Here is a 10,540-nt window from a genome sequence, read left to right as displayed (position 1 = left end):
CATGAGGTTCTCGTGGTAGAACTGGATACTCGCGATGATATCGCGAATAAGCTCGATATCTCCTCCTCGCCTTAGATTGGTAACGAGGGCTCGATTGTTCCATCTAAGGTCGCCAATTAAGCGACCCATTTCAAACTCCAAATTTTGGAGAGAGTTCCTGTAGTGTACACATCTCGGACACTCGTCCGGATCCATAAACTTTAAATGGAGTCTCCTCCCACATGGGTTAATAATAAAATAAACTAAAAATTATATAATTCCTCTATAAAAACCCGCTCTGATACCATTTTGAGAAGCGCGGGATCAATTTGAACAATTTCCAATTTTAATCATTTTTTGCTCAACAGTACGTGGCGTTGTCTCACAGTCCAGACCCAGTTTACCGAAGTAACCTATCGGGCACGAGGAAAGTTTCCAGCCGATATACTAGTCAAGCTTAATTAGGTTAGAGAGGGGAAATAAAGAGAATTTTTCCATTGCCTATTTATCCAAAACCAAAACAATTCTGGACATAGTAAGACAAAGAGTGGAAATAGCTTAGGGGTATGGTTGTCAATTAGGGTATGAAATGCCTTGTTTTATAAGGAAGGGCATTTTTCATCTACAACTTAAGAACTGGGGCATTTTTGCATGTTAACCCTAATTTAAATGGGTTAGGATACGTAAGTGAATATGTGTAGTTGTGAATCTAAAAAAGAAGGAAAATAAAAATAGAAAAAAGCTTGCTGTGGAACTAAGTAACAAAATGTGTAAAATCCTGTGAAAAATGAATCTAGTCCGATTCCTTTACAACAGACGAAGCAATATTTTATTAAGGTTTAGGCCTATAAAAGCCCCGCCGCATCTCCATCCTCTTCAAGCCTAAGCAACAAACAAACCTCATCTCATCAACTAGCATCCCAGCTTGAGCTTGTCTCCCTTCCTCAGCCATGCCAATGCTCATCGCGGCCCTTTTCATCTTCAGCTTGGCCGCTGCTTCAACCACGCAAGCAACAGTGCGAAGCGACGAGCAGGTGAAGGGGCTGTACGAGGAGTGGTTGGCGAGGCACGGCAAAGCGTACAACGGAATCGGAGAGAAGGACAGAAGGTTCGACGTGTTTAAGGATAACTTGAAGTTCATCGACGAACACAACACGGCGAACCGGAGCTACAAGGTGGGTTTGAACCAGTTTGCCGATCTCACTAATGACGAGTACAGGTCCATCTACCTGGCCACCAGGATCGACGCCCAACGCCGTTTCGTCAAGTCCAAGAACGCCAGCCCCCGCTACCTTTTCCGTGCCGGCGATCGGCTTCCGGAATCCGTTGACTGGAGGAAGAGAGGTGCTGTTGCTCCCATCAAGAATCAGGGGACTTGCGGTTAGTTTCCTTTTCTTTTCTTTTCTTTTTTCTTCTACTTTTCTTTGTTGTTGTTGTTTGTGAGTGGATTATGCCATGCATATATCAGGGAGCTGCTGGGCTTTCTCGAGTGTTGCTGCAGTGGAAGCCATAAACAAGATTGTTACAGGGGAGATGATAACTCTGTCGGAGCAAGAGCTGGTGGACTGCGACAGGACCCAAAACGCCGGCTGCAACGGCGGCCTCATGGATTACGCCTTCCAGTTCATCATCTCCAACGGCGGCATAGACACCGAAGATGATTATCCTTACAGGGGCGTCGATGCCCAATGCGATCTCAATAGGGTAAAACTCCATTTTCCATAAAAGCAACTTATAAAATTACCCAACTGATATTCATCTTCTGGAAATTCTTACAGAGGAACTCCAAGGTTGTGAGCATAGACGGGTACGAGGACGTGCCGAAGAATGAGAAGGCCCTGCAGAAGGCCGTGGCTCATCAACCCGTTAGCGTCGCCATTGAGGCCTCGGGCAGGGCCCTCCAACTCTATTCCTCGGGCGTGTTCAGCGGCGGATGTGGGACGGAGCTAGACCACGGCGTGGTGGTGGTCGGGTATGGCACGGAGAGGGGGCAGGATTATTGGATCGTGAGGAACTCATGGGGGACTAGTTGGGGGGAAGATGGCTACTTCAGGCTGCAACGCAATGTGGCTGCTCCAAATGGGAAATGTGGGATTGCTATGATTGCTTCTTATCCAACCAAGACTCCTGGCTATGCCTCTCAGTGAATGGCTTCACCCCTTTTCAAGATCCACAATCTTCACTTCAGGACCACTCTTTTATTAGTTTCTGCTTATCAATTGTTGGATGTTGTTATCTGGGATTTTCCTTGTTTGCTTTGGTTTGGTGCCGATTTATCTGTAGATACATGTTTTTCCAATTTCATGTTTGCTTCTTGTTCCTCAGAGCTACTCTGTTTTTCTATTTCAAAACTAGTTTCCTTTGATTTCGAGATGGGAAGATCTCGACGAGTTATGTGTTGTTTCTCTATTTTCGTATCAGAATTGTTGGGATGCTCCTCTATTCTAAAAGATATACTCCCTCCGTCCACAATTTAAAGCCCCACTTTGATGTGGGCACGGAGATTAAGAAAGCTGAAAATGGTGATGTGGATGAAATTAAATGGTAGTTGACTAAAGTGATAAAGTAGTTGACTAAAGTGTTAAAGGTGTTGTGTGGTGGGTCCACTAGTGATAAAATGTAATAAATATAGAATATAAAAATAATAAAGGTGTTGTAAGGTGGGTCCATTAGTTGCAAATGGTAGTAATTTTAAATAAAGAGGGAGGGTAAAAAGGTACAAAAAGCAGAATAGGGCTTTAAATTGTGAACAAAAATTTAAGGGGAAGTAGGGCTTTAAATTGTGGACGGAGGGAGTAGTAATTAACAAATCGTGCGACTCCGATAACAATTTGATAATTACTTAACCTATTAAGAATATGCTCGATCTAGATATGATACATACACGCTAATGAAACGATATGGTTAAAATTTGACTTAAAATCACAAAGTTTATAATAACATTGTTAATATGCATAATTATGATTTTACACAAACAAATTTAGTTTTAAATCTAAAGAAAATGCAAAATAGAGATTGGCTCAAGGAGACAAATATAAAACAATAATATATTATATATTTATGTTAACAATTGACCTAAATATGAATCAAAATTGACACATTAAACTCAGTACCTTTATTGGGGTTGATCTAAACTCGATAAGACTTGACAATAATTCATTAACTTTGTATGCATTCGCATTTGAAAAAAGATCACCTGATGTGCAAGGGTGCGGCGTATTCAAATAGGAAGAAAATAAATAATTTTTTTTTAAAAAATAAAAAATATCAAATTCACCTTGTTTTTGTGCACAACATGTTCATATCCGGTTATTGTATTTTATTAAATATTATCAAATCTACAAAAATTAGAGATGATTGATACTCCCTTCGTCTCGTTATAAGTGATTCAAAAATTTTGGACACGTAAACTAAAAAGAATGTGTAAATAGGCTAAAAGTAATAGGACCTACATTTTTTGAGGATTAAATTTTGCTATTTATGGAAACATGTTATTTATAATGAGACAGTCCAAAATAAAATACAAATTATATTTAATAGAACAGGAGGAATACTATTTTTGATTGAATGACAACAGAAAAGAAAAATTAACACTTACAAACCGTGTAAGTGAATTCAATATTGAACCAACTTATTTTATAGTTGGGCATATGAGAATGAGATTGTATCCTAATCTCTCACTCTTATGAAGGGTGGGAATACATTAAGCTACAAAGCTCATGTCGATACTTAGGGGTGTAAATTTGGGTATCCGCGGGACAAAATCGTTCGAAATTCCCACCCTCACCCGTTCCGCCTACATGCTGCGGGTACCCGAATACCCGCTGCAGGTATGAGGGTACCTTAATTTCCCGCAAGTTCTTGATTGTTTTTAATTTTGCGGGTGATTTTTATCCCGTTGGAGGGTATTTTGTCCCGCCGGAGGGTATTCTTGTTCCGCAATGTGCGGGTACCCTCTTTACCGCGGGTATTTTGTTCCTCATTTTAGAAAAAAATCTGAAAATATCCTTTCTATTTCATCGATTATCCATAAAACCTGTGACGAAGAAAATTTGAGTTGTGAATTGACTAGGGCTTAGGGAGTTATTTTCATATTTCCTAAAAATTAATTAATAATTATAAAAATTATTCATTTAATTAAAAAAATACATGCGAGTATGCAGGTACCCCGAGGGTACCCGATACCCGTAATTTTTGGGAAAACAATACCCGCACCCGACCCTCTTCTTTGATTTTGCGAGTATCGGGTACCCGATACCCGCGCGAGTATCGGGACGGGTGAGGGTATACCCGATACCCGCAACCCGAATTTACACCCCTGGTTGATACTACACATACTTCCGGTGATTTCAATCATTCAAAATAAAAAGGCAAAACACATCTTTTAAGTCTCTATACTTTACAAGTTTATTATACTTTACAAGTTTATTTCAATAAATCCTTGTAATCCTTTTTTGTTTCCATAATATCCCTACTACTATATTTCACATCAAAAAATCACTTTTTTTAAGGAAGAAAATCACTTCTTAACTGATGTATTCAACACTATTAATAATAGAAAATAAAATTAAAGAATCAAATAGAAAGTTCTCCCATTATGAAAAGTCGGCTCTTAATGGGTGGGGCCACCAGTTAAGAGCCCACCCTGACTCTCTACTGCAAGATGCTCATTTTCCCAGATAAAAACGGTGGTACAACAGAAGCCCTTGGGGCTGAAATTGAAGAGAAATCAAAACGTTGCTTTTGAAACACGCACCATTTAAGTTTTCTGCAAGGAGCTGCAGTGATCTATAATCACTGTAGCAATTGCCGGATCTATTTCAACGAGTGAAATACTTACTACGAAAATAATACATGATAGTACTAAATGATTCAACAGCAAGTACCCCTGATGCTGTAAGGGTTCATCTCGAGTCACTGCTTATAAATTTATTTATGTATATATAAGATATCAAATTCTGCATAACTCCAACATGAAGTGAAATATTTCTTCATTAGTCTATTCAACATCTAAACTCTATGTCACATCAACCAACTCATTGCTGGTTTTAACATTTCAAACTTTCCTAGTCAGATCAAATATCTGCATTCCGGCATACAATTTCCCCCCTGTGAAGAAAGGCTCTCTGCAGCCGAGCAAGGAAGGCTTCGATCAGCTGGTGGAAGCCAAACATTTCCTGAGGAGACAAAATCAAAGAATTAGAAACTGAGATAACAGAGTATTTAATAGGAAAACTTGCAGGTTAACGTCACGAAAGTAAGAGTTACACTTCACCCGCGAATTTTCAACTAGGGATGCAAGCTTTCTCTCTCCGGAGAGGATTCTCTCTTTCCACTATACCGCTGAAAGGAACAATGGACAAATCTTATGTTGAAGACAAAAGGCATCTCAAGCAATGCAGAAAATGCAGGCAATGACATTTGCAGATTACCTGCTTCCCGAAAGTAAATGGAACATATTTATATTTCATCATATGAAGTATCTGTCGCCTTAGCATTAGTGTGCACAGCATGACCCAGTAGAAGAGAAGTATCGGCCAAAACACAGGTACATCAAATACGCTGAAGAATGTCAGCACGAAAGCAATGCAGAAGGCTTTGGTGATTGAATACCTGGAAAGAAGATAAAAGTAGCATTTCAATCATGTCGAAAATTGTTTGGCATGCTTTCAGAATGAAGACCAAAAGTGAAGAAGAAAAAAGTAGCATTTCTATCATACCACATGACATAATCTCAGAATGAAGACCAAAAGTGAACAAATTAACGCTTGAATTAGGCATCAAAGAGTCGGAAACTAGCAACAAACCTAGTTAAAACACAACAAGCTCAACCCTCACCAGATTCTTCATCCTCAAAGTTTGTTCTATCAAAAAACCTAATGGATAACCTCACGATACATTTACGACCATCTGATTTTCTTGATCATGCATTTAGCATTAAAGTTTAACATAGAATATGACTCAAGTCTATTCATTGGCACTGCATACTCTCAGAATTAGCTTGTTCCAGATAGTGTCAATCGATCAACATTCAGGCAACAAACGATTTGATCACCAATTAACTTTCAGATACCATTTTTACTCACCACTAGAATTGGGTAAGATCAGCTAACAACAAAACCCACAACATTATCACAGTATTAACTTTGGACCATCTCTCAGTACATATATTACTTCAAGTTGAACACGAAATTTTAAGATTTGAAAGAAAACCTACAGAAAAGATCTTGAAATTTTGAAAATATACAGTTTGCATAAATTTCAAATCCAAAACGACAAATATATAATAGCACTCGCAGATTCTCGTTACTTCCAGTATTGCAATGAATTGTTTTTGGCCGTGTAACATTGCAATATTAAGAGGGAGTATTAATTCAGCAAAAATTAAGAACCATTAGGGTAGGGATTGAGCATTATAATGTCGGCAAGCAATCTCAAGTGAGCGCATTAGGAATCCAAGCATTTTTTTTTAATTGAGAATTCGCCGATTTCAAATCAAAAAGCTATAATTCGAAAATTGAGAGAAGAGATACAAAAGCGGCGAACCAGAATTTAAATTCGGGGAGGCGGCGGACGAAGGGGCGGAACTCTTCGGAGCTCCGAATAGGGAGCGTGGCGTCGAATTCGGGGTCGTCCTGCGGCGAAAGGAAGCCGACGAACAAATTGAGCAAGTAGATGCCGAGGGCATAAGAAACCACGTAGAATCCCTGGACCAGGTACACCCGGACTCCATAGATCAATGCGATGCAGAGAAACGCGATCCAACGGTAGAGCAAGTACGGTGTTGACTTGTCTAGGAAGTGCTGGAACCGCTGTGATACCGCGAATTTCCACTGCGAGATGGCGGCCGCGGCGGAAGAGGCCGGGGCGGGACTCGCCGTGGTCGTGGTGGTGGAACCGTCGGCGCTGGGTTCCATTGTCAATTGTTTGTCGTTTGGTTAGTGATAATTGTTAGACTACTGCTACTATATCAAGTCTGCCAAGGGTTCTCAAAAAAAAAAAAAAAAAAAAAAAAGACTGCATACGCAAAGGATGTATAAACATGCTTTTATACGAAAACTAGTGTTATACCCGTGCTTCGCACGGTATGTAAATATATAAAACTTTGCATATATGAATAATTAATACATAAACATATAAATAATATAAAAAGATAAATACAATATATATGTATATATATATACATACATAATAAAATAATATTTTCATTCACAAAAATTACAGTGTAGTTTGAGACATAAGTTTTAATAAATTATTGCGAGATATATATAAAGGAAAAAGAGAGAGAGAGAGAGAGAGAGAGAGAGAGAGAGAGAGATCCTCTAAAATTGAATGGAAAATGAGACAAAACAAAGTTGATGTGTTAAATAGTAGTGTTTTGTTGTGAATATTGACTGTGAATGGAATAAAATATCCATTTTATTGGATATCGACCCCTTTTCCGACCTGTTCTCATGCTGCCTATGTTTGTTGGATATCGACCCATTTTCTTATTCTTGGTGCTCGCCTTTCTGATGAGTTCTCGAGCACCCGTGCATTCGTTTGCTGTGTTTCTCCACCTCGAGCCTTCTAAGTTCGTTTGGGTTCACTGATTTTGCGGGAGACTTGGTGGTCTCGTTCATCCCCATTTGGCGGAACGTGCGTTCTTGATTGTCGACACCTCTCGAGATTTTATTGTACCCGTGCGATGCACAGTCTGTAAATATATAAAATTTTGTATACACAAATAATCAATATATAAATATATGTATATATATATATATATAATGATGTAAAAAACATATTATATATATAATAAAATACTCTTTCTATTCATGAAAATTACAGTGCAATTTGAAAGTATGTGTTTTAATAATTAATAATTGAGCGGATAAAGGACCCATCAAAATTGTTGTTTTAAATGGTTGGATTTTTTTTTTGTAATTTATCTAAAATACTTACATCTAACATTTTGGAAGACTTCCCTATGAAAAACATTCTTAGTATACGTACAATTTTAATCCTCGTCTCTATATATTAGAATTTTCAAACCTCGACAATTAGTAACCCATGATACATATTGACCAAAACTTTTATTAATCATCATTACATAAGACATAACTAATGAAAACTGGATCAACATTGGAACTTAAATGGTAATATTAATCATCATTACATAAGACATAACTAAGTTTTTTCCCCTTTAACCAGAAGAGCTTTGTGTTACATGAAGTTTGATGATTTGATTGCTAAAAAGTTGATTGGATTTTTAAGTTAAATATGTTTATTTGTAATCCAATATAATTATCGAATTATTGGATATGTGAATCTAGGAGAATCACATAAATCTAAAAGTTCAGTGAAAATATTCCATCCATTTCTTCTTCTTCTACTATCAGTTTCTTCTTGTTTGTTTAATTTTTCGTGCTCCTTTTTATTTTTATTCTTATCCAAAACTAAAAAAGAAAATGAACACCAGTAACCCCCAAAATAATCATATTGAAAAAAACAATTCTAGGGTGATTATGGCATGAGTGAGGAGCTATGCAGCGGCGAATCGCGATCGGGTGTGATAGCCCAAGACGGTGACTCAACTTGAAGAAGCTGCGGTGATGAGAGCAAGAAGCACTACAATAACAATGACGAAAGTTTAAGGTCGGGGAGGTTTTTAGGGTTTTCATTGGTTTAACAAATTTTAAACTTTTGTTAAAGATTAATTTTAGATTTTAAAAATCTTTCAAACTTTTAGATTTTTTTGTTAATATTAAATATATATACATATATTGATATATTTATGAAAGGGAATTTTAAATAATAATAATGGCTAAAATTATTATATTTTTATTTTTGTGTTCATAATCAATAAGCAAAATGGTTAATTTAATATTTATCTGTTTTCTTTTTAGGAATCAACAATCAATATTTGACATGATAATTTTTAATCTTTAACTGGATTAAATGAATTGTAAGCATTTTTAATCTTTAATTGGATTAAATGAGTCGAAAGAGTAAATTATTGTTGATAATAAAAAAATTAAGTCCAAACTATTTATTAAAAAAAGAAGAAGAAGCCCAAACTTACACAAACCAATATCCAATATTTTATAAAATTAATTACATTTAACAAACAACTCTTTTAGATTACAAACAAAAATAAATAAACAATAAGTCACCGTCGCTTCTTCCTCTTTTCTTATTTCTTCAACTGCATTGTTTTTTTTTTCTTCATCGACAATTCAACATTGTTCTTTTCTTTTAAAGACCATGTCTCAAATTAAAAAAAATGGCCCAACTTTGATAAGTAAAATGAAGCCCAAACTAAAAACTCTCTCTTCTCTCTCTCTCTCATATACAATCGGTCTCCTCTCTCTCCTCGTATCTCTCACTCTCTCAATCTCACAGATACGCACACACATCCCCCACCGCTTCGACCTACGCCACAGGCATCTCCTCCGTCTCACCTCTCGCTCCCTGTCTACCCCCTTCTATCACTCAGCGCGCACGGCGAGGCTGCATATGCAGCGCCGCCTCCGTCGCTACGCCGCCGCCGCAGTCACCATCTCCACGCCTTCCATCTGTAATTTTCGGCCTTGCTACCTCTCGTTTTGCTACCCGAGGTTTGCTATCTCAATTTTATTCAATTACAATGCTAATTTAAAAAACCTAAAACTTGAAATCCTTAACACCCAAACTCCCTTCACTCCCTAATTGATTGTCGCTGCTGTGACCACCATCTCGCCGCCCCTCGCACCTTCAAAATCACAGGTCGTTGTAGTTGCTGCTCTCGTCGCAGTTGCGCTCCTACTGGCGGTGCTACAGGTGCCGCTGCAACTGCCCCTGCTGTCGAAGAAAAGAAGGTGCGCCCCTGTTGTCGAAGAAAAGAAGAAAAAAAGGTGTGTGGAGGAGTTCTCTTTTCGAAATTCTCGTACTAATTGCATATTTTGTTTCTATTTTCTGCATTTTTTTGTTGCTTTTATTTCAAGAAATTTTAGGTTACTAAGTTATGTTCTTTCCCATTTGCACTATTTTGTTGTGCAAATGATTTACAGAATCAGTTGATAAATACTGCAAAAATACAAAAATATAAAATCTTTGATGCCAACTTATTACAAAAATACATCTACAATCTATGTTTCCTATAAATCATGAATATACATTTGAGAGATTCATTCATGCTCTTTTTTGTTGCTGTTGCAGATCTGAGATTCGCCCTCCATTGACAGATTCAAATCTCATCTGTAGAGAAAGTTTAGACTTCAACAACAATCTAAAAATAGACTTTTGAAAGAATATTTTTTTAAAAGAACAAAGCTTTCTTCAACAAAAATAACAGAAGATTTTTCGAAAAAATTTGATAGAATAATATCTACAAATCTGAAAGAAGAGGAAATGAAAATTTAGCAGCTAAATATCTACTATTTATAGATGGTAAAAATTGAGTTAACAGATGCAAAATTCAAACTGCACCGCAACCTATTATCTAGCAGATAAAATTCTTCATGTTATTCAGTGGATAAAAGAAAGTGTGCATTGGCGGGAAACACATTCCCCTAGAAATCTTTGCTTTAATATTAGTATAGAT

At 37.3% G+C, this 10,540-nt stretch overlaps 2 protein-coding genes and 1 long non-coding RNA gene across 4 annotated transcripts; 2 read left to right on the top strand and 1 right to left on the bottom strand.

Annotated features, from left to right (window-relative positions):
• The first annotated feature begins 839 nt into the window (after positions 1 to 839).
• LOC131021477 (cysteine proteinase mucunain-like) lies at positions 840 to 2,373 on the top strand. Its single transcript, XM_057950674.1, has 3 exons — positions 840 to 1,359; positions 1,448 to 1,683; positions 1,758 to 2,373. The coding sequence occupies exons 1-3, from the start codon at positions 930 to 932 to the stop codon at positions 2,124 to 2,126; spliced, it is 1,035 nt and encodes a 344-aa protein (XP_057806657.1). The 5' UTR covers positions 840 to 929; the 3' UTR covers positions 2,127 to 2,373.
• Positions 2,374 to 4,897: 2,524 nt separating this feature from the next.
• LOC131021476 (protein RER1A-like) lies at positions 4,898 to 7,038 on the bottom strand. Of its 2 annotated transcripts, XM_057950673.1 has the most exons (4): positions 6,526 to 7,038; positions 5,412 to 5,592; positions 5,255 to 5,322; positions 4,898 to 5,156 (listed from the first exon to the last, which is right to left on the bottom strand). In XM_057950673.1, exons 1-3 carry the CDS (start codon positions 6,894 to 6,896, stop codon positions 5,269 to 5,271), a joined length of 606 nt encoding a protein of 201 aa, XP_057806656.1. In that variant the 5' UTR covers positions 6,897 to 7,038; the 3' UTR covers positions 4,898 to 5,156; positions 5,255 to 5,268. The 2 variants fall into 2 exon arrangements, with proteins under 2 accessions (XP_057806656.1, XP_057806655.1); XM_057950672.1 differs by having other exon boundaries at positions 4,898 to 5,592; positions 6,526 to 7,028.
• Positions 7,039 to 9,248: 2,210 nt separating this feature from the next.
• LOC131021475 (uncharacterized) lies at positions 9,249 to 10,323 on the top strand. The gene is made up of 3 exons (XR_009100958.1): positions 9,249 to 9,575; positions 9,724 to 9,851; positions 10,156 to 10,323. It is a non-coding gene; the product is annotated as an uncharacterized LOC131021475 (long non-coding RNA).
• Positions 10,324 to 10,540: the final 217 nt, after the last annotated feature.

Source organism: Salvia miltiorrhiza, chromosome 4, assembly GCF_028751815.1.
Source record: "Salvia miltiorrhiza cultivar Shanhuang (shh) chromosome 4, IMPLAD_Smil_shh, whole genome shotgun sequence".
Lineage (NCBI taxonomy): Eukaryota > Viridiplantae > Streptophyta > Magnoliopsida > Lamiales > Lamiaceae > Salvia > Salvia miltiorrhiza.
Note: the sequence above shows the minus strand (reverse complement) of the source record. Positions and strands in the feature narration are given on the sequence as shown.

Bases quoted from the DNA above. Each gene is read 5' to 3' on its own strand.
- LOC131021477 (XM_057950674.1), top strand. From the start codon at position 930: ATGCCAATGCTCATCGCGGCCCTTTTCATCTTCAGCTTGGCCGCTGCT. The intron at 1,360-1,447 runs GTTAGTTTCCTT...TGCATATATCAG, and splicing joins CAAGAATCAGGGGACTTGCG to GGAGCTGCTGGGCTTTCTCG. The intron at 1,684-1,757 runs GTAAAACTCCAT...AAATTCTTACAG, and splicing joins CCCAATGCGATCTCAATAGG to AGGAACTCCAAGGTTGTGAG.
- LOC131021476 (XM_057950672.1), bottom strand. From the start codon at position 6,896: ATGGAACCCAGCGCCGACGGTTCCACCACCACGACCACGGCGAGTCCC. The intron at 5,593-6,525 runs GTTCGCCGCTTT...TCTTCTTTCCAG, and splicing joins CTCCCCGAATTTAAATTCTG to GTATTCAATCACCAAAGCCT.